Below are 27,889 nucleotides of genomic sequence, written 5' to 3'. Positions count from 1 at the left end.
TTGTTCCACTGAGGTCAAAACAAGGACTCAAACAACAATTCTGCTCTATAATTTGCTCTATATTTTATACAGAGAATAAAATACTGCCATCGTGGGAACAGCAAGAATCTTTGAGAAATATGTGTCACTTCTCCGTACTTCATCTTCTATTTTTACAAATGAACCTCATGATTCTGGGCGTTCTCTTGAATCTATAAAAATAAATATTATGAACATGGGGGGGGGAGTGATTAAATAATGCTAAAGTTTACATTTCCAAAAAATGAAAAGTTTGCTGTGAATCAGAAGTGGGTGAACTTGCCAGAGATCAAACATGACATGACAACACACACTGGGAAGCCTTGTGACGGCTGAAACAGGAGCCGTGGTGGAGCCTCACACCGGGGTCAGATTCCCTGCTCTATTGTCAGTGAGGTGTTAAATAATTCGAGAAAATACTACCCCCCTCACTTTCACTCTTCCCAGCAGGTGACAGGTGTGCGCAGGGCCACCCGGCAGCGCCTTTCCTGGGGGAGCATGTCCCACAGAGTCGCTGTCTGACCCACAGACACCGTGACCTTTGGTTGCTTCAGATCGTTATTACCGCTGTTTTTCCATTTCCTTTCATTCATTGAGCACAACCCCGCTTCAAACCCACGTTCCTCCTCACTGTCTGATACCACTGACATTACTTCTCTGTCAGTTCGAATGGTGAAGAGGATCCAGAATAGGTAATAGAGCACCTTAAGGCCGTCATTAAACTTTGATGAGCATCTGCCTGGAATTCTCTGCAGCAGCTGTTTCTCTTGAGAGATACGGTGGATCATGTAAAGGATGCACTCCTTCCCAGCTTTCTGGAGGAGCAGATAATACAGGAACGGGAATGGTAAGTGGCACACCTCTTCACCTCTTCACTAGTTTTCCTTTCAGATCATTCTTAGATGGTTCTCAAAACACATGACAATACATGTAAATCATCATTTCTGCTTTCTGTTAGAAATAGTCTTTTGCATTTATTAATTCATCCTGAAGGAGCTGTGGCTGGCTGTGCAGTGCCGGGTAAAATTTGAGGAGATCAAGGGGCCTTGCTCAAGGGTCCTCAGTGATGTCGATGTGTGTTTGAGCAGCATGTTTGTGTTCAATTTCCTCACTATCATCTAGCACTGGTTTAGCCTGTATCTTGAAAAAAAAACTATCCAGGCTCTGGTTTTAATTAACTGAATAACAACAAGAACAAAAAAATGTGTTTATAAGTAAATTATAGGAAGAAAGCTTGTTTCCAAAAGCTGAAATATGTACTGAATAAATACATCAATAAAAAAAAAGACTATTAGAACATTAGTGGAAGAGAATCAACTGGAAGTTTTTTTTATTTCCCATGATTTATTATTACTCTACAAAAACATAAATGATACTAAATTGAAGACTATTTGTTCCGGTCATGACTTCAGTGTAGACTTGACAAGAATATAATTTGAATTAGTTAACTTACTGACTCCATGGGGAAACGGAATGTTCATTTAGTCTAATTGTGATGTTTTGAAAAGTTCCTCGACTCCTTACAGAAAGCTGCAGGTGACGTTCAGGGTGGGTGGGGTCTTCTTTTGGAGTTGGTCAGAATAACTGTCTCTGAGGAGGGTGGGTGGTGTGTTGATGAGGTCCCCCTGCTGTCCTCTGGACAGGAGAAGCACATCGTGCAGCTGCAGGCCAGGAGGTTCCCAAGAGCTCGATGACATTCTGTCAGCAGACATGTTGAGGGATGAGTTTGCATCAGCTTCCTGATGAATGTTAAGTCTCTGCTGGACCTTCTTCACCTAATGGGAGGTGTTTGTAGTCCAACTTGTGGTTTTCCGGAGTGTTTCATGTGCTCCTAACAGATTAAAGCCATTATTTCATTATTGGTGACTTATTAGATAATTCCTTGGCTTTGTCTCTTCTAGATGGGGCCTAATGTGCTTGCTTATTCGTCATTATTCTTTGCAGTAAGCCATGCTGTGGGGCAGATGTGGTGTCCTCCTGGTTCTCTGCGTCTGTCCTCTGACCTGCCTCACGGTGTCTCCGTGTCCTCCCGGCTGCTGCTGCTCTGGCACCGGGGTTCTGGTTCTGTGTGAGTCTCTGGGTCTGAGGTCCCTCCCTCGCTCCGTCCCCCTGAGCACCTCGGCTCTATCGGTGGCCAGAAACCAGCTGTGCAATGTGGACCACCTGCTCCAGCCCTTCTCCGGCCTGCAGGAGCTCAGCCTCAGTCACAACCTGCTGGCTCGCTTCCCCCGTGGCCTGCCCTCCAGCCTGGAGTCGCTCCTGCTGCAGGAGAACCGCATCACTTACATCACTTTGGGTGCCCTGAGGCAGCTGGGAAACCTGACCCGTCTGGATTTGGAGGAAAACCGCATCCGTGCCATCCAGCCCGGGGCACTCTGGGGTTTGTACAAACTCCAGGTCCTGAACCTGAAGGGGAACCAGCTTACGAGCCTCCCCTCGGACCTCCCTCCGTCTCTGACTCACTTGGACCTCTCCGCAAACTGCATCTCCGTCCTGGACTGGCCTTCGCCGTCCTCCCTGGTCAACCTGCAGGTCCTGAAGGTCAACAGCAATTGTCTGCGCTCGGTCCCAGAGAGAGCTCTCGACGGCCTCCCGCGCCTCAGGTCTGTGGACCTCGCCAACAATCTGTGGGTGTGCGAGTGTGACATCTTGTATCTGTACCGCTGGCTACTGAGCGGCAGGCTGAAGATGGCCACAGACCTGGTGTGCACAGAGCCGCTCCACCTTGCTCAACGCCTGCTTCTTAATCTCTCCGTCATGACGATATGCCCCCACATCCTGAAGCCGACGGACAGTGCCCGCCATTTGGATCAGAATGCTTCGGTTCAGAACAAGCCAACGGTTCAAAGCCCATACAAAAGCAAAATGGATTTGGGATGTACGTTGCAGGAAGCAAAAAAAGAAAAGACTGTTGGAGTCTTTCCTGAAGCTCAAGATCTTTCTAAGACCCACGTCTACTGGCTGGAAACGCTGACCTATGAAGAGTGTTTATTCCTGAATCAAACTCAGTCAGTCGACCCCGTTCATGTGGAAACTACTACTTCTCTCCCAGAAGAGGACCGGGGGTGCAGAGAAAACATCACAGCTCCAAGTGGTAACACGACCTTTGCTGAAGGGACGCGATCTTTGCTTTCCACGAACATAGATGCAGTCTTGCCCACGCTTTCCCCGCGGACACTCGCTCTGCAGGACTCTGCAGTCATCATCTCTTTGCTGGCTGTGCTGTGTGTTCTAGTTGCTCTCTTGATGCTGGCAGTGCTCATTGTGCTGAAAAGGATACTTTTGCAGCGCCAAAGGGTGGCTCCCCTTGACGAAGGATCAGGCCGATGACATCACATGATAAAAAGGATTTATTTATTTTGCAAGAAAGAAAACCGTCTCATACAATTGTCTTTTGGTTCTGAATAGAGAATCTGTTGACCTGATAAGCATTTTCACACCGAAGTATTTCACAAGCCAGCCAAATAAAGGCCAAAATACATAAGAGCAAACTCACCTCAAAGAAATTAACCATGGTATGTTTAAAAATCCCCTTTGAAGAATGGGGAGAATTCCACTCTTGTTCAAAATTAGGGCCCACCGTGAACCTCCAGCACGAGAACAAACGTTAATGGAACATTTCTGATTGTCCGTGAGAAAACAAATGTACACGTGGCGCTTTAAAAACAACAGAACTCCTGGCTTAAATGCAAAGATATTGATATAAGCAGCAATAATAAGGATGCAAGACCTTCCACACAGCACGACATGAGCTGGTGCTGAAATACACTCCTGATCAAAGTCTTAAGACCAGTTACAAAAATTGCATGAATTTGTATTTTGCACTGTTGGATCTTGAAAGGGGTTCAAAGTAGAGCTTCAATATATAAATAGAAGAAATGGGAGCAGGAGACAAAACATTCTGAGCAGGCAATTTATTGAAAACGACATTTTAACTGAAAAAAGGCTGTTCATAAACTGATCAAACATTTAAGACCACAGCTCAATAAAAGCCCAAACTCCCTCAAAACACGACTTAAAAGTGTCAGAAAGAAAAGGGACTCTGTAATGAGTAACTCTGCCGTTCTCGTTGATCGCCTTTCTGCCACCTTTGAGTGTCCCATGTTTGGCGCTCCCTTGCCAAGTCCAAATTGGCAATTTTGTGGCATTGAAGGAGAAGTGGCCTTTGAAGATTTTTTTTAATAGTTTTTGAAGCCCTTCCATCTCAGATGCCTTCTGATCGCTGGAATGCAGTTTGCACCAGTAGCGGCCTTAATTTGGGTTGAGGATCTTTTAAAACATTCAAACTGACTCTAACCTCAGTATCCAGGGCACATTGTGAGAGGTCTCACTTAGGCAAAAAAATTACTAAATTCAAAAACAATGAACTTTCCTGGCTCTGCCATTAGGGGGCGCCAACAGTGTGATCTCTTGACAGAAAATGACAAGGAACCCCAAATTTCTCTGCAGATTTTGGCTTTTAAAGGCTGTGGCCTTAAACTTTCAATCAGCTGTTGCACAGCTTGTTTCAGTTAAATTGTTGTTTTCAATATATTGCCTGCTCAAACGCTCCTGTCTCTTGCTCCCATTGCTTATTTTTTGTATTTTGAGGCTCTACGTAGAACCTTTTTCAGATCCAACAGTGTAAAATGCAAATTCTTGCAATTTTGCAACTGGACTTAAGATTTTGATCAGGAGTTTCTCAGTGAAATAAACCCCAATGGATTGTTATTTCCAACATATTAGCTGCTGGCTTTGGCACGTTCCTCTTTCTTATCTTGCTGCTTTAGTCGGTAGTCTGACAGCGCTGCTCTGATGGCATCTTCTGCAAGCACTGAGAGAAAACGAGAAAGAAGGTTTTAGGATTCAAGTAAAAGGAATCAGGCTAGAAAATGTGCTTTTATATGCAGATGACATCAATAATCCTCTCTTGAAGTGCATCCACTCTTTAAAAGCACATTAACAATGCTTACAGAGCTTTGATTACAATCATTAATGAAGCATACAATTCTGACTGATCAAACGACACCATTTCTCTTTCACAAAATCTAAAAGCTATTAAAACGATTCCAGGGTTTCACGCAAAGTTTAATCGGAATTACTGCACTTCATCCATTTCTTGTGAGGAATGCACACGTTCCTTAGTTCTTATTAACCATCTCGCTGGCTTAAACTTACTGGAACAATGAAGCTTGACAGGAGGAAGACAAAGCTCTTTGGCGATGTCTGTGTTCTTGATCTTCAGTGCGTCGTCCACCTGAAGGGAGAAAAATTATTAGTTTGATCCTTAACAAAAAAAGAAAAACTGTCTAAAATAACACGAAGATATACGACATTTTTAATCACTTCACATTTTTATCTATTTTCAGATTTCCCAATGGAAAATCATGACTGCTGGGAGAGATATCAAATGAAAATCATAAATTTTTGATGGCAATGACCAAAAAGAGTACCGTAGCTCCAATTGGGCTGAAAAAAAACCTAACTCAGATATTGTAGAATTTGAAAGGCATAAGGCGCTTTTCCACATTAATATTTAACTGAAATAATTCAAATCAAGACAGATCAGCAGCCAGATTGTTTCACAACTAAGAGGCTTGAACAGATGAAGATTTTCGTTGTGCTGATGATGCAGCTCTTGGCTGAGCTTGTTTACATATTTTTTGTGTTAGTTTAAATAAGGCGAGCAATCGACGAGTAACACCTCTGAACCGAAGCTGATATCTTACCGTCTTTCCCTTCACCCACTCTGTTGCCAGAGAACTGGAGGCAATGGCTGATCCACAGCCAAATGTTTTGAACTTTGCATCCACGATCTTGCCATTTTCATCCACTTCAATCTGAAAGGAACACAGTCTTAGAACCTTTTCCCCCCATAATACATGTTATACAAACATTAGGCATTAATAGACAATAGAGATGATGTATTACAGGGGTGGCGAACCTGTCGTTTGTTTTTATTACGCTGTTACTACAAAGAGCCACATCTTACAAATGTGGTCTTACAAACTCCTTCCCTCACAAAGACAATGTTGTTTCTGCTGCTCCAAAGACGACCACGTTTTGACAAAACCTAGCTTGTAGCACATCGCCTGCCTCACGCCGATAGGAAAGAAGCATCGCTTGTGTTTTGAGGACATTTTGTTAAGAATTGTTGATGCAGGAACTTTACGGAGCTGCTCTCAACAGTTGCTTCTGTGTCAGGGTGTAATCCACCAATTAACGCCCAATTCTTCATATACCTGCTCCCTGTGGCTTGTCTGAAGTGTCTCTCTTTGTTTACTTGCCACAGTAGCTCTAACTAGCCCCACGTGCCAAGAAAGTGTAGTAATAGTGTAGCACCAGCTGTGGAGTGTGTTAACCTCATGAGTAAATTGACACATGGCTAATTTGAATGACATAGCAGGAAACAGCAGCAACACTCAGACTCTATTCCAACTTGGCTCCAAAGTGCAGATTTTCAGCTTTAAATCGATTTTTAAAGGGTGTTGATAGGCCAAATAAAGTTATGATATTAAACCTGATGTGTTTATGTGTTTTGTGCTTGATTTGTGGAGTTATTGCGAGTAAAACAGCTGATTCTGTGCAATAGTTCTGGCTTATAAAAAAAAACTGGAGTATGGCATATACCTTTCTTTGCATTAAAGACATGCATATTTGGGCTTGGTGTGAAGAGGATCTCAAGTGGAGCTTTCACTCGGCCACAAAACAGGTGAGATATGGGTCACTTGTGAGCAAAAAAAAATATATATATATATCTGAATCTCAAACTATTACATTTCTCTGCAATGTGAACGAGGCAAAGAGAGTCTAAAGCAGGGACATTTAGTTCCGGACCTCGAGAGCCGGTGGATGTTTTAGGTCTGCCCTCGTTGCAACACACTTGACCTGCAGCTCACCTGGAGTTTCATCACATCTCCACAGGCTGGTGCTCCCACCAATCCAGTCCCCACATTCCTGGAGTTTTTATCCAGGGAGCCCACATTCCTGGGGTTCTCGTAGTGGTCCACAACCTGCGGCAAAACACAGCGACAAAGACTTTTACGAGTTTGTTTGCTATTGCTATCATGGAGTAAAACGATAGCAGCGCTGGCTAATGTGGCAACACCCCACGTTACACACCACGTGAACCCCGCTTGACTTACTCGCACAGCATTTGTTGACAAGTTACCTTTTTGTGATACAAGCAAACGGCATTCGGCTCTGGCCGGAACAACCTTCTGCTAAACAGCAACAGCAAGGACGCAGACTTTCGTAAGGAGACCGTCGCCATGTTTTGGACTGTCAGCGGAAATGAACGAAGGGAGCCGAGTGAATCCGAAGGTACTTCTGGCGCCCCCTGGCGACCGGTACATACAGCGGCGAGGCTCCGCCCCTCCCTTCCGCTGCTCCAGTCCTCGCTGGGGTTGTTACCAGGCAGACGGTATTTCCAACATGGCAGCGGCTGGCGACGAAGAGCAAACGCAGTTGCAAGACATGGAGGAGGAAGACGCTGGGATGGAGGAGAGAGAGATGGAGTCCGACGAAGATGGAGAGCGCGAAGAGGGCATGGGTGTAGAAAACTCGGACGAAGACGAGGAGGACGATTCTTCAGAGGACGAGAAAGAAAACGAAGCGGAGATCCAGCGACTGGAGGAGCAGGTAAACTAGCCCGCAGCCGAGCCGAGCTGTTAGCCGCGGAGCTAATGGGAATGAATGGGAGGCTTAAAGAAACGAGCTAAAAACAAGACGGCAGCTTCAGAACTGTGATCGACTCGGCCCCGAAAGAAAACGGCCACGGGCAGAAATCACAACAGCGCCAGCTGCCGATAATTACAAACAAGTATAGCGACGACGTCATTGACGGAGCAGTCGTGATTAGCTGAGCTGCTAATCTGTTATGCTAACACTTGTTTGGTTTGGTACGCGCCTTTTTCCTCAGTCCCTGAACGCAGCACGGACACACGTGTGTGGCTGGGGTCAAGCCAGTCGCCGCTTTGTTTCTTAGAGCACCGTGCATGACCGTAAGCGCGTACTGGAAATTATTTAAAAATATAAGTGACTTTCCAGTGAATGAGATCTATAAGTTGGTTAATAAAACGCAAAGTAATAGACAACATCGAAGCTAAGAGTGCATTATTAATACATGTAACACTAAAACCATTAATCTAATAATAATAAAATGTACTGCCCCCCAGATGACCCCCCTTCCCAAAAAACCCCAACAACAACCCCCCCCCCCCCCAATACTCCTCCAGTTTCAGTCACTGGTATATTAATGTGACTATAATACAATAAACAGGTTCCCATTATGATGATCTCTTTCAAATTAAATGCCCAACAAAACAGAATATCTTGGCAAAATTCAAATTGATAATACATTAAATCCCTCTGCTGCCATAAACACATTTCACTTCAGATTAATAGTAGGCCAGTTCAGGGTGTGACATACCAAAATAAGAGCCCTCTAAAATAGCAAGTGTAGAATTAATTCGCTTTTGGCTTTGACTGATATTAAAAGGAATTTTCCTGTTATCATAAACCCATTCCAACTTGACTGGTATCCTGGGATGGCCCACTGTCACTCTGATGTGGAATGACTTTATGATAACTCGGAATTTTGCTGTTAATTGAATTTTAAATGGGGTAATATGTTGAGTGTTTGGTGGTATTCCAATTTTCAAATAACTTTCATTTTCAAATGACACGTCAGAATTTCTCAATATGACCTGTGTTTTTGGAAGTTTAGACTGGCTTGACACCAGTGCTGTGTTTTGGATTCGGTCCGATTAGGAATCAATCGGTTGCGATACAATGGGAAGAAAGAAGTGTAGTTATTTATCTGTACTGTTACAATCAGCAGCTCACTACTGTGTAACTGATGCACTTTTGCTGAAAGACTATGCAACCAGAGGGCTAAACAACAACTACTCAGACGCATAGATAACAAACTATATGTATTTATTTGTTGATTGGATGGAACTTCCCCCCCATGAAACCCAAATATTGTAAATATTAGTGAATAATATACTATCTCCCTGAGGCTAGGCCGACAGCATCTGGTGTTCAGACAAATCTGACTGAGTTCATGCATTAAAACTGTGGAATTCAGTCTGTCTGATAATTATGGTGTTGTATCATATTGGCTGGATGTCAACTTTTTTTCCTCCCTAATAACAAAGTAATACACAAGACTATTCATTTCAAACTGGTTGAATAGAGTTACAGAGTTCACCCTTAATGACAAGTCTTAGTCCTCTCAGTCACAGAGTTTTCCATGGGAGGAAACATCCAAACCATACTGCTTTATCCAGTTCAGGGTTTATCCAACGTTAAAGGCAGGAGCCGCCCTGCAGAGTTCGAAGCTTTGAACAGTTCAGGATCACCAGTTGTATTTCAATGAGCAACATTATTCAACTCTGTTTAAGTCAATTTGCAAAAAAAAATAAAAAAATTTTTTTTTTAAATTGGTCACCGTGTCTGTGATTATTATCTGTTCTGCACAGTTTTGTTAAAAATCTAATTTTTTTTTTTTTTTTTGCATTTCTATGATTTTCTAATTAGAACTTTGGTGATAAACGTTTGTTTGCTCTGACCACTGTTTTTGAGAACATTGTGATGTGCACACATGTACTGCATTGGCTACTGCTGTCGTCATTTTAGGTGGACACTAATACTTTGAGTAATGTTTTATTAATTCAGTGATAATAAACAGAATCTTCTTCATATCTAAAAGTTGGATGTGCAACTTTTACTTTTTCCTCCCAAATTCATGCATGATATTCAATTGAAATGGCATTACTGTTCAAAATATTACTGGTGTCTAAATGCAGTCAATACTAAAACACGGTGGTTGTGCTCGCCTCGGCTCAGAATAGAATTTACTTTTGTTATTTTATTCCATTTTGTGGCTGTGCCTATTAATGCCTGGTAAACCAAAGACTCTCTGACTCCTCCCTCTACAACTTTTCAGCTCTCCATCAACGCTTTTGACTACAATTGCCATGTGGATCTAATAAAACTTCTGAAACAAGAGGGAGAACTTTCACGTCTGCGAAAAGCAAGGCAGAAGATGAGCGAACTGTTCCCTCTCACCGAAGGTTGGTGCTCACCCCCACCTCGTCCTGGGCTTGTAGGAATCGTCAGCTTAGCGCGTCGCAGCCTGAAACTGTATTTGGTTCCGTCTTCCAGAGATTTGGCTGGACTGGCTTAAGGATGAGATCCGCCTGACCGAGGAGGAGCCCAACCGAGAGAAGGTGTACGAGCTTTTCGAGAGAGCTGTAAAAGACTATATCTGTGAGTGTGCCACACCGCCACCGCCTTTCAGCTGATCCTCGGTCGCTGCAACTATTGTGATCTCGACCTCCAACGTTCTTCCCCAGGCCCAGAAATCTGGCTGGAATATGCTCAGTACTCCATTGGCGGCATGGGCTCCCCCGGCGGGATCGACAAGGTGAGAGCCATCTTTGAGCGAGCCGTGACGGCCGTGGGACTTCACATGACCAAGGGGCAGACGGTGTGGGAGGCATACCGAGAATTTGAGAACGCCATCTTGTCCACCGTGCAGGTTTGTGTCAACATCAGGTGGAACTTGTTTTATCATTTTCAAAAAAATGTATCACTGTTTTTTTGTGTTTGTTTTTTAGTTCTCTTAAATTAATATGTTTTTATTGTTTGTTTTTTTTCTTTTATTGGAGTGGGGGGAGGAAACCAGAGTAAACCCACAAATTATACTGTTAATTACAATGGTATTACAGGCAGTGCAATTTTTTTTTGCCGTGCTTTGAAAGCACATGCATTTGAAGTATTTTACTCATTTAATCCAGGAATTTATACATTTTGTGGGTTGGATTTTTTTTTTTTTTTCTTGTGTGTTAAATTTAGAGCACCAATTGCTCAAGGTAAACTTTTTTTTTTTCCCTTCCCTTTTGGGGGGGATTAAAATGAGCAAATTTTTAACACCATTCTCTTCGCTGCATCTCCTTTGCAGCCTCCTCCTGGCAGGATTCCCAGCCGCGAGGAGCAAGAGCTGCTGAAAACGCAACTCGGGCGAATCCATACACTGTTTCGCCGCCAGCTGGCCATCCCTCTCATGGGTGAGAACTACGTCTTTTCTGTCCAGACGCGTGACTGTAAAATGAGCTGGACTCCCACTGTGCCTGAAACACCATGAACTGGACACAGAAGACTAATAGGGACAGTCTGTGGGGTTGTGCTGTTTTCTGTCTGGTCCTGCTGAATGGTGACCAGTGCTGCAGTGGTCCAGGGAGCCCATGTTTTGCTCTGAACCTCAGTTCAGGAGTATAGAGAGTAAGGCAATTATAGACTGTGCCTTGCTTTGTTCTAGAAATGGAAGTCACGTACGCGGAGTATGAGGAGTGGTCTGAACACGGGGTGGCGGACACCGTCGTCCAGCAGTACAAGAAGGCTTCGCAGCAGCTGGAGAAGTACAAGCCTTTTGAGGAGTCGCTGGTAATTGTTTTGTCTGGATAACTGTACGCCTCCTGTGGTGGTGTCACGTCTGATTGCTGTTGTCTGGCTGCAAGATGGTCGCGGAGCCTCCTAAGCTGGCAGAATATCAAGCCTACATAGACTTCGAACTGAAGGAAGGCGACCCGGCTCGGATCCAGATCACCTTTGAGCGAGCTCTCGGGGAGAACTGCCTGGTGCCGGACATGTGGGCAAAAAACACCACCTATCTTGTGAGTATTGCTTTGGTGCAACTGGAATGTTTGCCGCGTTAAAAAAAATGAGATTTATTTCCCAGTGTGGGTGACTTTTAATCAGACTCATACAAGGGTAGTTCTGTTATTTACTCGCCGGGATAAATGACAGCAAACTTATTTCGATAAATGATAACCTGTGAAGGTTGAAATCGAAGGGTGACTAAACCATATTTCAAGATTTAAAAATGTTAAAGTGTGTATACATCCCTATGTGTCATTTGTATCAAATATAAGCTTAATATTGAGCAAAAAGAAACACAACATACCACTTTAAACTTTCTGGCTTTCTTATTGGGTTTCTGTAAGCGATTGGCTACACATGACTGAGAACCACCGACCTTCAACGAGATTAATGCATTGATCCAGAGTTCACTGTGCACACTTGCACCTATCTCACTATTATTTTTAAAAGAAATGGAAGAAAAGTGAAAGTTACCAACCTGCATGACGAGTTCATGGTTTATACTTGGTGTATGTGGACAAAGTCCTTTGAGTTGTCATTCATCTTTCCACGTATCCACTTCTGTTTCTACATCGTCTCACTGTTTTTTTTAAATGTAACTGATCAAACATCAAATGGATATGAGAATTCTTTTTGTTTTCCATTCTCTCTCGACTCTGCAGGATCGCCAGCTGAAGATAAAAGATTTGGTTTTGTCTACTCATGAGCGCGCCGTCAGGAATTGCCCCTGGACCATGGGTCTGTGGAAGAGCTACCTGCTGGCTCTGGAGCGGCACGGAGCCGACCATCACACTGTGTCGGGTAACTGAAGCACCGTTTTCTTCACTATGACCGAAAAACGTGTCATTATCTTAATATCGAACATGTTTTCGGTTGAATACTAATGTCCTGATGGGGAAATGTTGTAGGTTGTCATTGTGTCGACTTGAATGTGATGATCTGTTTTCTGCTCAGATGTGTTTGAGAAGGCGCTGAATGCTGGTTTCATTCAAGCGACGGATTATGTTGAGATCTGGCAGGCATATCTGGACTACTTGAGGAGACGTGTGGATTTCAGCAAAGGTGAGAGCAGTTGTGTGCCACCGTTTGAAAACGATAACCTCTCCAATTGCATGTTGTCTCGTGGCGTTTTCATTTTCACTTCTTTTTTTTTTTTTTTTTTTTGCAGAATCCAGTAAAGAGTTAGAAGAGTTGAGAGGAGCATTCTCTCGATCTTTAGACTACATGAAGCAAGATGTCGAAGAAAGTGAGTCGAATTTATTGAGATGTGTTTTCCCCCTTTTGTTCCGTTTGACTTTCATGGCATCCACTGTCCCGTGTCTCTGCAGGGTTTGGTGAAAGTGGGGATCCCTCTTGTATCATAATGCAGATCTGGGCGAGGGTAGAGGTGAGCGGCGTTACTATGACAACCATTTGTCAGGAGGTCGAGATGTGAATAATCCACCACAGTAAACAGTTTTAAACTATGTTGCGACTCAAACTGTTCCACTCAAAATCAATCAACGTAAATGGATTATGCAATCACAGCTGAGACGGTAGAGTCCAGAAGGTGAACAGTATTTTTGGTAAATTCCTTTAGAAACTGTATTTATATCTTATCTACTAATGTTTTCTGATATATATAAAAAAAAAAAAAAAGGATTTTTGCTGCTTCACTACTCCTTTTGGTTCTGGCTCACACTCTGATGTAATGTTTTCTTGTCCCGATCAGGCACTTCACTGCAAGAACATGCAGAAGGCGAGAGAGCTGTGGGACAACATCATGACAAAAGGAAACGCCAAGTACGCCAACATGTGGTTGGAGTACTATAATCTTGAAAGGTCCGTCAGTCGGTTTGAATGGAAAATGACGTGAAGATCGTTGCTGATGCCTTTGTGACTTAATGTTTGTTTGTTGTAAATGTAGGTCTTACGGGGATCCCATTCACTGCCGCAAAGCTCTTCACAGAGCAGTTCAGTGCACGTCAGACTACCCTCAGCATGTCTGTGAAGTCCTGCTCACCTTCGAGAGAGTGGAAGGTGATTGTCAACTTAAAAAAAACCCAAAAAAACCCTGCAAATTAGAGCTACATCCCAAACGTTACTTAGTGTTTTGCGTGTTCACTGACAGGCTCCCTGGAGGACTGGGACGTGGCGGTGCAGAAGACGGAGACGAAACTGAACAGAATTAACGAGCAGCGAGCAAAGGTAGTAGCAGCAGCGTGTCGGACCTGGCAGGTCTGCGGGCCCCGGACTCGTGTATCTTATTTCTGCTCGTCTGCCAGGTCGCCGAGAAGGAAGCCAATATGGCTCGCCAAGAGGAGGGGAGAGCCGAACAGCGGCGGAAGACCAGGGCGGACAAGAAGGCCTTCAAAAAACCTCACAATGAAGCCCGGGCCGGGGAGAAGCGTAAAGCAGATCAGGGCGATTATCACAACGAGTGGAATGAAGACTCCGGTAAGAAGCGCTGCTTTTTTCTTATTCATTAAGAGCTGAATAGAGCGCAAGTTGACTCCTTTTCCCCGTTTCCCTGTAAAATCACCAGCTCGTAAACGGCACAGAGGAAGCAAAGAGCAAACCACGGAGGAGCACATGGAGACGGAGAGCGGACTGTTTGGGAGGAACGCCCCCCCCGGATACAAAGCTGGCAAAAAAGCCCAGCAGGCGGATTCGAAGCAGTGCGACGACAAGCCGGAGCTCAGAAATGACGACAGCACCGTGTTCGTCAGCAACCTGGCGTACGCCCTGGACGAGCCGGAGGAAAAGCTGAGGACGCTGTTCGAGAGCTGCGGCCCGGTCGACCAGGTCCGCTGCATCTTCAGCAACAAAGGACGATTCGAAGGCTACGGCTACGTCCAGTTTGAGGCGCCGGCGTCCGTCACCGAGGCCCTGAAGCTGGACAGACAGGAGGTGGAGAGCAGGCCCATGTTCGTGTCCCCTTGTGTGGACAAAAAGAAAAACCCGGACTTCAAGGTAAACCTCAATCTTGTGTGACGGGTTTTTGTGTGCAGGCTGTGGGAAAAAAACACTTGAATCCTCCGCAGTGGGGTTTTTCACAGTTTGGAGAACTGCTTATCAATAGACGTCAATATAAGAAGCGTGAGGACGTTTGATATTGAATCCAAAATGACTGCTTGGGTTGAGAGAAAGCAGAGAAATAGTGCAATGATATTTGTGGGTCATGCCGTCCTTGACCGCTTTCCCGCCTGACTCGGCCCGTATGGCCATAAATGTTAGATGGTCGCAAATTTTTCTCATTCTATTGAAATCCACAGAGAGCAGGCAAACTGACATATGTGCATCAATGCCCTTCCAGGTGTTTAAATACAACACGTCGATGGAGAAACACAAAATCTTCATCTCCGGCTTGCCCTTTTCCTGCACTAAAGAGCAGCTGGAGGAAATGTGCAAAGGTCACGGCACCATCAGAGATGTCCGCTTGGTCACGTATCGCTCAGGAAAACCAAGGGTGAGGCTTGTAGAGAAAGACGGGTGTCCAGATGTTGTGCCGAGTGGGTGATTATCACCTGTGAGCGTGCAGCAGCTGAGCTGGTTGTCTGTGTGTGTGTGTTGCTCTGCAGGGGCTGGCATATGTGGAGTTTGCGGACGAAGCTCATGCCTCTCAGGCCGTGTTGAAATTGGACGGCACGGAGGTGGAGGGCAACAAGATCTCCGTCGCCATCAGTAACCCTCCGCGCAGGAACAAGCCGGACAAACCCGGATCCAGACTCGTGGCCGACATGCAGCCTCGCCAGGCCTACGGAGCGTAAGTTCACTTCACTGTCGATGTTGCGCCTTCAGACTTCGGCGAGAAGTCGTTAAGACATTCATGTTTCCATGATTCCAGGAGGGGGCGAGGACGCACGCAGGTCTCTTTACTCCCTCGTTCGCTGCACCGCCAGACTGCCCCCGCCAGCAAAGTGGAGAACGGGACCGCGGCCAGCGCAGCGGCGGCGGCGGCGAACACAGCCGAAGAGCCCAAATCTCTGTCAAATTCAGACTTTGCCAAGATGCTCCTCAATAAGTGAACGAATTACGAGCGCCTTTTGCCCTGAAAGCCATCTTCACTTCCTCCTGAACCCGTGTCGCCGTGTCTCCTGTAATCGATTTCCCCGATCTCCCTTTAATCTCCGTCACACTCCTCCTCCATCCAGGTTGCCTTAATCGCCCTGCTCCCGCCCCCCGTCCCCAAAGTGGAGACTTCTCAACCGTGGAACAGATTGACTTTGTTTAGTGCAGCTGCCAGGCTGTTTTATTAAGAAAAAAGAAAATATCCCATATATGTGTAAATATATTGTATCTAAAATTGTAAGCCTCATGTTGCAAGGTTTCTTCTCTTGTTGTGTGATTTTGACAGATGCATATGGGAGAGTATTTTTTTAAATATTCCAAACAGCCAAACTGGTGAATGTTTGTTTGTTTCCTCGTGTATGCAGGAATTTCATTATACTGTAATATAGTGTGCGTGTGTGTGTGTGTGTGGTTGTACATATGTTGTAAGTTCTACAGTGATTTAAAAAAAAAAAAAAAAAAATTCCTGTTTTTAGGGAACCTACAAGTTTTGAGTAAAAATGACACACGACGACCTGTTATCTTTTTTGTCCTGACAAGAAAGCTGCTGTTATTTTTGAAATAATTTAATATCATGTCTCAAGTCTGCATTTAATCACTTGCCTCCTAATCTTCCAGCTCAGTCACATTACCTTGTTTCCAAGGTTTACAGTATCTGAGGGCGTGTCACCCGATTGTCATGTCACACAGCTGGAACCTGAATTATGATCCACTTAACTGTTGGACATAAACTTTAATGATTTATCAGTTTCTGTGCGTCACTTAAATTGTCGCTCTTCTCGGGAAGAGCTTCCATAAGCAGATTTACGATCTGGCGTATATGATGTGTCCCAGCAGAGCGTCGCCTTTCGTAGGATGAAGAAAACGTTGTAATTGGCTCTTCTGATGTCAGGATAGTTTGTTAAAAATAAGCAATTTTAACTTATAAACCTAGCATTTCATACATTTTTAAAGCAAACCTATCAGTCTGTTATGTGACGACAGATTCATCTAAATATATATATTTAATTGTAGATGCATCACACATGAACAGAAATACAAGTTTAAGCTCTTAAATCAGAATTTGAAAAAAAAAAAAACCCAGTATCTTAAGATCTTTTTTTTTCTTTTACAAAAACTCAAAAAAATGTGAGCAATTAAGATTCCTTTTTTAAATGTTTTGAGTGTAGAAATAACTGAAAAGACAAAAAAAAGTGAATATTTTCCTATTCATTTATGAATGTATTTTGGTTTTAGACATTTGATTATATATACAATTATTTGGACAAATACTGATGAGCACTTTCAGTAAGTTTCAAACAGTTCTAGGCGATTGAGATGAATAACAGCCTGTGCCTTTGTGTCTTGGGCCCAGTCAGAGATCACAATAAAGAAGAAAAGGTGACCTGCAGCTCATCATCAACTGATGTGTGGATTCCAAGAGTTATGAATGAAGTGAATGAGTGAAGTGTACGGAGCGAATTCCTCGATCGTTACAAACAAACCCAAATTCTCCATTTCATCCACATATGGCGGTGAGGAGTTCAATAACATCACTTGTTTTTCATTTTGATGTTGAAATATTGGGGGAGTTCTGGAATCACTTTCAATATTTTAACCGCATTTTAAATCAATAAAACAAAAAAAGCTTTCCCCAATCAATCCTAAACCTGTAATACAGCTTGTTTTTCCTTTAGTGTGGCCAGATGATGCTGACGTCTGTATATGGCATAAAGATTCTATGACCGTCCACACATTAGTTACATCTGCTACTTCTCTTGTCACAGCAGAAGACAAACTATGCAGTTTTTCCCCATGTCCGTTGCTCACTTGGTTACTTCTCAAGTACGTCTGTATATATTGTTCAGTATATACATTTGAAAAAAGAAAAGTTCCACAGTTTGTAATAAATCGAAATTTTAAAAGCAGATGGAATACAAGCTGTACGTAACGCTCTCACCACAGTGGCCTAATCTAAAAAACAAAAAAAAAAAAAAGTATCTGTAAACTTGATTTTATGTCCAATACTCCCAACGTTGTATCGTGTGCACTGCTGCTGTTTTGTATCATTTCTATAGTCAATGTTATGAATTTGGAAAAGAGGTCAACGATGAAAAAGGTGATTATATATTGTTATATTTTTGTTTGAGCTCAGTATTTATTTTCTTGTTTCTAAGACGATGTCCACTTTTCCACCCTTGTGTTTTGGGTGGAATAAAAACAAATATGTTAAAGTTTCTGTTTTGTTACTTGGTCTAAAACTTTGCTTTAATAAAGTCATGTAAATCCTCCTCAGTGCGTCAGTCTGAGCTTCATCCATTCTAAAACAGCGAGTGTGGAGTCCGCGAATGTGCACAAAACTCTTTTATTTTCTCATAAATAATCATGTCAAAAGTGCTTTCCAGTGTAGAAGACATCTTCATCCCAAGATCTAATTGTCACACGACACGTCTGCAGTGGAAAACATTGATTCATCTGAAATCAAAGTCTGGTTTGCTCCAGAATTCCGATGCAAATTTATCTCCGTTAATTCACATAAAAACGGTTTGTATGAACCCTCAACTCTCAACATGATTTCCCTTCAGCGTCCTGCAGCAGTTGGACGACAACAGGTAAGAAACCACACCGCTTAAAGGCATGCAGAGGTTTGATAATCCAACGTAATTCTACACATTTTGATATCAAACAGGCTGTGAAGAGCTTTGAGAGCCGTGATCCCTGCAGACGTTTGCGTTCTTTCCTCCTCTCAGGTGTGGGCTGGTATCGTCTGTTTGCAGTCGGGACACGCCTGGTCCTGGCCGGCTTCTGGCAGCCCCACGGCGTACTCGGTGGTGGAAATCAAGAGCGTGTCTAAAGTTATTTCTGTACATCTGGCTATGAAGCGAATAAACGGCCGAACGTCTCCCTCGTTGGCCGTGTCCAGCGTCGCGTAGTACTCGGCCCTCTGCTCTTTCCGAATGGTGATGGGCGGGTATCGCGCCTGCATGAGCACTAAGTTCATGAGCAGCCGCGACGTGCGCCCGTTGCCGTCCACAAACGGGTGCACGTACACCAGCTTGTAGTGGGCGAGGGCGGCGTACTCCACCGGGTGCAGCTGCAGGGCCTCGTCGGAGTTGAGCCACTGCGCCAGCTCCTGCATGTGCCTCTGCAGGTCCTGGGGGTGGGGCGGGATGTGGTGGCCCACAAACACCTGGTTGGTGCGGAGCCTGCCCCCCTCCACGGGGTCCACGTAGCCGAGCACGCGCCGGTGAATCTCCAAGATGTCGCCGACGGTGATGGCGCCAGATCGGGACAGGAGCGTCGTGTTGATGTACTTCATGGCGGCGTCCACCCCGATGGCCTCGTTCTGCTCCTGGAGGCTCTTTCCCGGGACGGCGTAGCGCGTCTCGATGATGTGGCGGATCTCGGAGAGCGTGAGCGTGCTGCCTTCGATGGCCACCGTGTGGTAGATGTGGTGGTAGTACGTTTCCTCCATCACTCGGCGGAGTGCAGAGTTGCTTTTGGGAATGGACATGAGCCGCTGGACTTTACTGTCAATGAGACTGAAGTAGCGCTGGTCGATCTCCTCCACCAAGGGAAGGGTGCGGTCGCGGCTGACCAGCGCTCTCTCGTTACAGGGCGAGATGGCCAGGGCTTTGGTGTAGAGGTGGTCTGCCTGCACGACGTCCTTCTCCTCCTCCAGGATGGTCCCCAGCTCCGTCAGGGCGTCCACAAAGTCCGGGTTCATGCTGAGCGCATGCACCAGCAGCTTGTGAGCCTTCTCCCGCTTACCCACTTTTTTCATCTCCAGAGCCTGCTGCAGCGCTGCTTTGGCCTCCAGCACCATCTCTGCAACCCAAACAAGATGTCAACAATAGAGGTGTGACCAGATTTCATCTGTTGTTTCCAGTTATGGCTCACTAAATACTTTCAATGGCTAAAATGAGGAATAGACCGATTATTGGCTGGGCCGATATTCTGCATTTTATCCTACTTCGTCTCTGTGGATGTCCCACACTCAAATGATCTAACCTCCATGAAAGTTGCTCTAAAAACTAGCTGGTTGTTTTAGTTCTCCCTGAATATGTGAAGACACCCAGTCTTATTCGTACCTTTGCTGGGCTTGGACTTATGAGGCAGCACGTCCAGTGCAGTGAAAGGGACGGTGAGGCTGGTGGACTGCACAGCTGGAGGCGGTGGGGAGCTCCCCAGCAGCTGGCAGCGGAGCTGGGCGATGCCCTTCAGGGAGGCGCAGCAGCGCTCCTCCACCCGGGCCATGGGCATCAGGAGGGCCACCAGAGAGCCCAGGACGACGCACAGCAACGGGCCCCATCCTCCGAGGACACGGCCGCTGGTATAGCGCCACACCGTCAGACCAGGCATGACGATCCGGGTGAGATCCTCCATCCTCGGGTGGGACGTGAACCCATCCACTCAGTCCGCAAAGCGTTCTGCAGGTAAAAGACGACCGCGGAAACTCAGTCACTAACGTTGATCACACTGAAGCAGATTAGCGCCACAGCTTCATCTCTCAGATGTCTTCAAGTAAATGAATGACATGTAGCTGCTTCTGTTACAGCTTTCACACACTAACAAGACGCTAAACATATAAACACTTTTGACACTTGTGATATTAATTTCAATGCCTTTACAGAATGTATAAATAAGTACTCAGATCCACACTCTGTATGGACTAATATAGGCATATTTAAGGGAAAAAAATTTTTTTTTTATCTTTCACTTCCTATTGCTCCTAAATTTGAGGAAAACTCACTTTAAGATTATAACAGTCATCCTGTTGATTTTCTACACAAAAGATTCCGGTTTGATGTGGAATTATTTTTTAAATGTCCCTTTATCAATTTATTTTGGAAAGAAATTCACAATTGTCTATCCCTTGAAAATCGATAACATCCCTCATTTTATTTTAAATGACATAATGGTGACAAAAATGTTTCCGCTATTATTAAAGTCCTTTAAAAAGAAGAATTGTGTGTCTTCTCGGTCTGTGATGATAGCATCTGTATGCTTGATGCTTTTACTCCCTGTCTTGTTTGTAAAGCCTCTGCTCGCAGTAAAGTTTGGTCAAAACAAATAAATTCTATTGGTAACAGGTATCGGCGGATACCGTTCGTCTGACGTGGCCCCCGCCACATCCATGGCGGTGCGAAACATGACTGTGGTACGATGTTATCAGATCGATACCTCGCGGGGCTCCAGGCGTGGCGGTCTTGCGTCGCTGCATTCTTTTTCTGTCCCGACTTCTCACGGATTTGCTTCTATACGTCCATAGTGCAGGAGCTCAGTCACAGATATCTCACCCGGTAGCCATCTTGGCAGCCTGAAGCCGAAAAAAGCTCGTTTGTGACTGGGGGAGACTATTAATGACGTCATTGTGTGCGACTGAAGCTCGCCAGCATCACATGTGTGCGACCTGTGTTTACAGTTGTCCAGCATTCTGATTGGCTATGCCTGAGCATAGTTTTGGGAGAAAAATGCACAATACACATTACACATCATCCACTTCTTCTGGTTCGACTTATCAACATTCTCTACTCTGATTGGTCTGTGGAATATTGAAGAGCCTCGTAGATTCCTGAGTTCAACTTCTCAGATAGAGGATGTTCAGACGTGCTTTTCTTTTATAGGCATTGACTGAGTTTATTGTTCCTCTTAAGCTTTGATTTCGATTTTGAAACAATGATTATTTCATTGCTGAGGGTGATTTTGTTAATGCCCCCAGCATTTTCCTTAAAAAAAAAAAAGTTCCTTGTTTATTTTTGAGATAGTAAATTGCATTTACTTGTAAATTTCATTTCACCAATTCCAACACCAAGAATAGACATTTAATCTGGAAAGGCAAGTTATTCAGTCTTTTGGCATGGTTTTCCGTATGTGGCAAGTTTGATCATCTCCACAACACCGCAACACCGCTGTGACGTGTGATTTCTCCTGACCGAATATTATATATATGTTGAATATAATAATAATAAAAAACCTTGCGTTTGTTCTGATTGATAACTTGCCTATTGTTTTGTATATACATATGGGTTTATAATGCATTTATATTATATTTCAACTTATTTAAACCAACTGGTGTTGATTAACGTCTCTGACATTAAACACATTCGACTGAGCGGAGCGGCGACCGGACCAAGATGGCGGCCGCGTCTAGTTTTTATAAGATCTGATTTCACCACTATATTCACACTTTTCTGTCGTTTCTCTGCAACGCTTCGACCCGCGGGGGCGTCAAACATGAAGGACCGAAGCTAACAGTCGACGGCTTCACCGGCAATTACGGTAATACTGATCAACGTTTTGTCTACACCTGCTATGGTGTAGACAAGTTGTAAGTTGCATTTCCAGGCAATTATTCAAATCTGTCTTCAAATCCTAAAAACTGAATCAACTTATCGGACCTGTAGGTTGTGGTGTTTTGCCGTCCAGGCTGAAGGAAAAGAGATGGACGAAGAACTCGTCGTGGCAGGAAGGTTGACTCAAAAAGTCCAAGAAAAGTCCCAAAAATATTGAATCTTTCTTGGCTTGCTGATGGAGGGTTGTTTTTGTTGTAAGTAATCAGATTATTGAGTGTAGTTAAGTATATGAGCTTAAAAACAACAACAATATTTCTCTACATTTATGGTGATCAGAAAAAGAAAAGAATAGTTCCCCACATATTTTGCAACTTTGTCCCTTACATAAAAACTTTATTATGTAACCCAGCGTCAAATGTCCGTTCAGGGTGGAAAACCATCCAGGTCCGCCACTGACTTGACCCATGGTGTTTTTCCCGATACATAATTGAAGTCGAGGCTGTAAATTATTTTCAACGCTACTCCTTCAATAGACAGAAGAGGGCAGTATTGCAGCGTTAGGCAAACATCCCACTCAGTGCAACATAACCTCAGAAGACTGCAGCAACATTCTTGGCCTCAAAATCAGTATGAGCAAGATTTACGTGAACACCATCGAACTGAATTAAAAGGACACTTGTGCTTGTGCAGGGCAGAAATGATTCTCTTTATCCATCTCCTCCAAAACAATGTATATCTGTTGTTTGTTTGTCCTCCACATTTATGATCCTATTCTAGATTTTATATAGGTATACATTTTCAGCATAGGTTTATTGTAACATTGCCCTTGCAGAAATTACCACCAGATTTATAAGACCATGAGGTGATACAGTTTCATTCCTGGCTGCATGCCAAAGCCAACCTTATCACACATATCTTCGGCAGATGGGCATGATGGCAGGCTATGAGCTCTAAATAGCAGATATTCACACACAACCTGTAACTCAGCAAAACCATGTTCCTGCAGACATTTTATGGAAAGCTATGAATGAACGCAGCCATGTTATATAATTTTGTGGGTGTTACTGAAGGAACTATATTTGCCTACAAAATTTAAGGTTTAGATTTGGTCTTGTTGCAGAGTGAGCACTGGAGCTGCACGCCATCATCATTTACCAACACATAGAGTGTTTTATGCGTGGACCCACAGCAATTTCACCTTGGAGGACAATGAAGCCGCCTGTTTGAGAGTGCTTGAGCTGCCTTTTTTTCTTTACTCCTGTTATTCATGTACACATCTCAAAGAAAACATGAGGTGGGGAGAACGGACGCCGCCAAGAATATATTTATGTTGAGCTTACCTTCTCCGAGAGGAAAACAAGGGGACACAGGAGAGAAAAGCATGGAGAAATATTTAATCAGCATGCTGCCAATGATTAACAGTGATGACTGCAGAGACAGCCTCTGCCCGTGGGCTCGAGGCTGGAATCCTGCTCAGTGCTGTATAATTTTGTTACTTCATTGAGATGTTTTATTGCTGCTCTTCGATTTGCAAGCAGCTTTTGCTCCATAATGCATGAAAGCAGGCCTGTAGCTACAGAGCCCTTGAAGGGTCACACAAAGAATCTGCACACATGCGACCTGGTAGGCAGTTTCACTCGTGTGACACAGTGAGAATCATAGTTAAAGCACAGCCACGACTGCAGTGAAAATCAGAGCACAGCCCAACAATCGCTGTCAGCAAAAGAGCTGAACACATTCCTGTCCAGCTGCAAACAATGGTGTGGAGCAGCTACAAGAAACTCTCTGTGGCCACGGCAAGCGGCTTGCTGATACATAATTCATGGCAGGATATCACATCACAGGTCAGCAATTTCCCATAAATCATAGGAGATACTGCATTCACAGCAAAGTAAAGTAAAATTATTGCTGAAATTATCAGGCCTGTACCCCTTAAAGAGGCTTTTTTTTCATCAAAATTCATTGTGCACTGAATTGATTCACATTGATCACTGCAGCTCTTTCACACAAATTCACTCAAAATGATGCTTTCTTGTCTGTTTCTGTTCTTCCTGTACCTGCATATGCCGGTGTTTTCAGTCACAAAGCTCTCACTTATGAACATCTGACGTACCCATCTCTGGAGGGTGTAACAACGAGTTTTGTGCTGCTCTGATTAATGGAGTGACTTCTCAATTGGGAATGAATGAATGAATGAATGAATGAATGAACCCTGTATCTTTAAACATTGTGCTTGACCTTTTTTCTTGAATTCACATCAATTGTCCGTTTTTGCAATGGCTTTTGAATAGGGTGACTTGTTCCAAGCTAAATTACAGTGGATGTATGAAGTCAATTACCCATCTGTTCACTGAAGTGCCTCCAGCAAAGTAACCACAAGTGCAGTCGAGTTCGACAGAATATCTGCCAATACAGTTTCATTTCCACCAGCCCACCGGTCCGTGTGCTTTGTTTCAATAGTCCCACATGTCCCACTGCTATTGTTGCTTTGGAGTCACACTGATGTTTGGATCGAACTGTCAGACCTGACACTGTCAGGGCAAAAGACTTCACGTGTTGAAGAATATACCTTTATAAAAACTGATGTCTAATCGTTCGTGTAACTCCAGATGAGCTTTTTCAAAAAAAACCAAAAAAAACCCACGGTGTTGTCATGGTGATGTTGATATTTTTTTACAGAAAACCAGCCTGGCTATGTTTAAAAAGACATGGTTAAAATGACACTTCAGGACTGAAATTAGTTTCTAGGCACTAAACACCTCACAGTAAGAATATCAATGATTCAAGTCCTGGCTTCTGTCTGTACAGCTCTTGCATGTGATTACCTGGGTTTTGTTTGGGTGCTCTGGTTTTCTCCAACATTACTAATCCAAAAATTGTCCATCTTTTTGTGTTTTTTTTCTGTGATGGATTGGTGACCTGTCTGGGGCCTTACCTGCCCTTGCCCATCGCCACCTGGGATCCGCTCCAGCCACCTGTGGCCTAAAGTTAGATGATGTTCCTCGCTCAACTGGAAGGACTAGTATCATGAGAGAACCCTGAGAGGCACAGTTACAACATGAAAACTTCACACAAAAAAAGATCCAACCTGACATAAAATCTGAGGCTTCTGTTGGAGAAGGTGGGGAATGGATCTGGAGTGCACGCATAGATGCAAATTCAGAAGTTAAAAGCAATTTTGAAAACAAAAAGCAGTAGTTTTCTCAAAATGATGGAGCAAAATCTAAAAAGGCCATAGTCAGAGAATAGGCAGGGGCTGCACAGTCTTAGGCAAGGCAAGGCAAGACAAATTCATTCATATAGCACCATTCAGACACAAGGCAACCCACAGAGCTTTACAAGGAAATAAAATAAACATATTAAAATAAGGTGATTAAAAACCTTAAGTGATTAAGATTATGAAGTACATTAAAACAAGGCGATTAAGAAAAGCATAAAAAGGAGAATACAGTTAAAGCTTTATTGAGATAGAGGTAATAGAATAAGTAAAAACCATTGTTTATTGGAAAGCCTGAACAAGTAATATTGTTTTAAGGCCTCATCCAAAACAAGTCAGTGTGTCAGCAGTCCTCCACAGGTGAGGAGTGTAGGAAGCAAAAGCCACTTCACTCTGTCTGTTTCTGACTCTGGGAACACTGACTAAACCTCTTCCTGAGAACCTCGGGGGTCTGGATGTTTCATATTCTACAAGTAAATCTGAGATGTACTTAAGCCCAAGAAAGGAACTGAACACTGGGAGTTAAAACTATGACTGAACAGGGGGGAAGCAGAACTGAACTACAGGACAAAACAGGAAGAGTAAACAGATAAACAAACAAATAAATTAACATTGAGGAGTTTGGACTTGACGACATGCAGATGGAAACAATCAAGCAATAATACAAAGTCTACATTTATGAGCATTATTATTAACGTCGGTGGGAAAACAAATTGTTGTTTACTGTATACCTTGCAGATTCTGCACGAGGGGTTGTTTGCTTTTGCTTTGTACATCAGCATGACTTTCTGACTTTCACGCCAGCTGACATGTTAACTTGAAGCACACTCCAGAGATGACCTGTCACACACTATTAAAATAACACCCTGTCTCTTCACTGCTTGCTGGAACTGTGCTTCAAGAGGTAGAAAATCCATCTGCCCACCTGGAAAAAAACCGACCTGTCAGGGCAGGAAATAAATCCCTCTGGCACAGTCCCCTCCACTGCCCCCCCCCCCCCCCCCGCTGGCTCACACTTCTCCGTCCTGCTTCTGTGGAGCTGTCAGTCTGCCTCCCGCTCTGTCTGAGGCCAGGCTTTGTTCTGGGTGACAGAGCTGGGTGTCAGAGATAGAGGATCTCGTTAGACAGTCAGTAAGAGAGCGATGGTCGCACTCGTTTTTTTGGGGGGGGGGTTTTCTCTCCCCAAGTATGGATGGTTCAGCGGCATTAGATGAAGGGGGTCTCAAAATGTTTGACAGGGCTGGAGAGGGGTGCACTCCAAGCGAAGACTGCCCTTAACTGTCAGCATCCAAAATATGCATCCCACCCAGAGGATTTGCTCCAAAGTAGAAGATCCACACTCTTTTTGGCAGGATGACAAAGTGCTGTGAGACTGAACGGTTTGAATGGGCTTTCTTTTTATTATCTTATTTTAATAACTCATTATTTTTCACTCAAGAGATGAGCACAGGACAAAGGGAACAGATTAGTTTCCCTTCGCATGTTCAGAAGCTTGTCCAAAAAACAACCAGCATACAGTACATGACTTACGGCTTCCATTCAAATACTGCCAGTTTGTTCTTCTACAATGTCCACTGTTTAAAAAAATCCATTCACAATATTCAAACTTAAGACACTATCAGTCAAAATGCTGGCTTTAGCACGTTGAAGGCTATCTTCTGGGCTGTGATTGCTCTCTATCTCTACTCCTTGTTTGAAGTGATCGTAGGACCCAGCCCTCTTGTCTTCTTTTGTGCTTCATGCAGCTTCCTTAATCCTTGAATATTGATGTCTGTGAGTCTCCAGTCTCCCCTCTCTCAGGTGTAGAAATGCTTGGTCCGTCGTATTTATGTACCAGTTTCCTCTCTATTGTAAGTTTGAAGCGCTCTGGCCTCGTTTTTGCTTGCATATTGTTTACTGACCTGGCTGGTTTCCTGACCATGCCCTTGGATTTCCCCCTTCTCTGTACCTTTGACTTATTGGATTTACTTCCCTTTGCCGAACTCTGCTTGTCTGTTTTTTTCCATAAACTCTTTAGTGATGTTACCATGTCACCTAAGTGGTACTCTTGGGTCCCTGTTCTGGCACCATGCCCGGTTGTTTGTGCAGCTTACAGAAACACGGCAGGGGCATATCTTTTTTTAGAAACACACTTTAACCTTCTCATGTAAGATGCACAGGATTAGTTACTTTATTAATACATAATTACTTACCTTAACATTTGTCTGGTTCAATTTGACCATTGAATTTCCTTTCAAATGTATTTTAAGTGAGTGGCCTATAACGCTGCCCTCATAGGATATGATGCCCCCGAGAATACTATGTAAAAGCTGCAGAAGAATATTGTTAACGGTCTAAACTTGCATATTACATTGTAGTCAGTAAATAGAAGTAGTACATAAATCAAGTTACTCTGAGTAATCTGTTGAACTGATTGATTGTACTTAGAACACTGAGCTGCATGGAGTTATTATTATTATTATTATTATTTTTTTTTAATTTAATTAAATTTTCTTTCATGCTTGCAATGCTCAAGCTGGGAGATAGTGATAGTATTAATTCAGTTCAGGCCTCTGTCTGTCTGCCCTTTTCTCATTGTGACAAAGACACTGAATGAAAAGGATTTTTGTGTGTTTTAGGCAGGGATTTCATTTGATGTAAAACCTGTTTTAACATCTGATCTTCGGAGTTGGAGGTCCGATGA

At 43.8% G+C, this 27,889-nt stretch overlaps 3 protein-coding genes across 3 annotated transcripts; 1 reads left to right on the top strand and 2 right to left on the bottom strand.

Annotated features, from left to right (window-relative positions):
- Positions 1-3,350: 3,350 nt before the first annotated feature.
- iscua (iron-sulfur cluster assembly enzyme a) lies at positions 3,351-7,281 on the bottom strand. Its single transcript, XM_080499464.1, has 5 exons — positions 7,169-7,281; positions 6,897-7,010; positions 5,727-5,837; positions 5,176-5,254; positions 3,351-4,831 (listed from the first exon to the last, which is right to left on the bottom strand). The coding sequence occupies exons 1-5, from the start codon at positions 7,268-7,270 to the stop codon at positions 4,740-4,742; spliced, it is 498 nt and encodes a 165-aa protein (XP_080355590.1). The 5' UTR covers positions 7,271-7,281; the 3' UTR covers positions 3,351-4,739.
- Positions 7,282-7,290: 9 nt separating this feature from the next.
- sart3 (spliceosome associated factor 3, U4/U6 recycling protein) lies at positions 7,291-16,818 on the top strand (the record flags this gene model as incomplete). The annotated part of the gene is made up of 19 exons (XM_080499446.1): positions 7,291-7,638; positions 9,950-10,076; positions 10,168-10,272; positions 10,359-10,543; positions 10,967-11,072; positions 11,324-11,448; positions 11,523-11,678; positions 12,327-12,465; positions 12,619-12,726; positions 12,833-12,910; positions 12,993-13,051; positions 13,376-13,485; positions 13,571-13,683; positions 13,775-13,851; positions 13,929-14,100; positions 14,189-14,616; positions 14,960-15,112; positions 15,225-15,409; positions 15,491-16,818. The coding sequence occupies 19 exons, from the start codon at positions 7,291-7,293 to the stop codon at positions 15,669-15,671; spliced, it is 2,955 nt and encodes a 984-aa protein (XP_080355572.1). The 3' UTR covers positions 15,672-16,818.
- A 1,236-nt stretch (positions 16,819-18,054) lies between these two features.
- ficd (FIC domain protein adenylyltransferase) lies at positions 18,055-21,002 on the bottom strand. Its single transcript, XM_080499453.1, has 3 exons — positions 20,878-21,002; positions 19,785-20,123; positions 18,055-19,521 (listed from the first exon to the last, which is right to left on the bottom strand). Exons 2-3 carry the CDS (start codon positions 20,077-20,079, stop codon positions 18,440-18,442), a joined length of 1,377 nt encoding a protein of 458 aa, XP_080355579.1. The 5' UTR covers positions 20,080-20,123; positions 20,878-21,002; the 3' UTR covers positions 18,055-18,439.
- Positions 21,003-27,889: the final 6,887 nt, after the last annotated feature.

Source organism: Blennius ocellaris, assembly GCF_963422515.1.
Source record: "Blennius ocellaris genome assembly, chromosome: 7".
NCBI classification, from domain to species: Eukaryota; Metazoa; Chordata; class Actinopteri; order Blenniiformes; family Blenniidae; genus Blennius; species Blennius ocellaris.
This window is presented reverse-complemented; position numbering and strand designations above follow the sequence as displayed.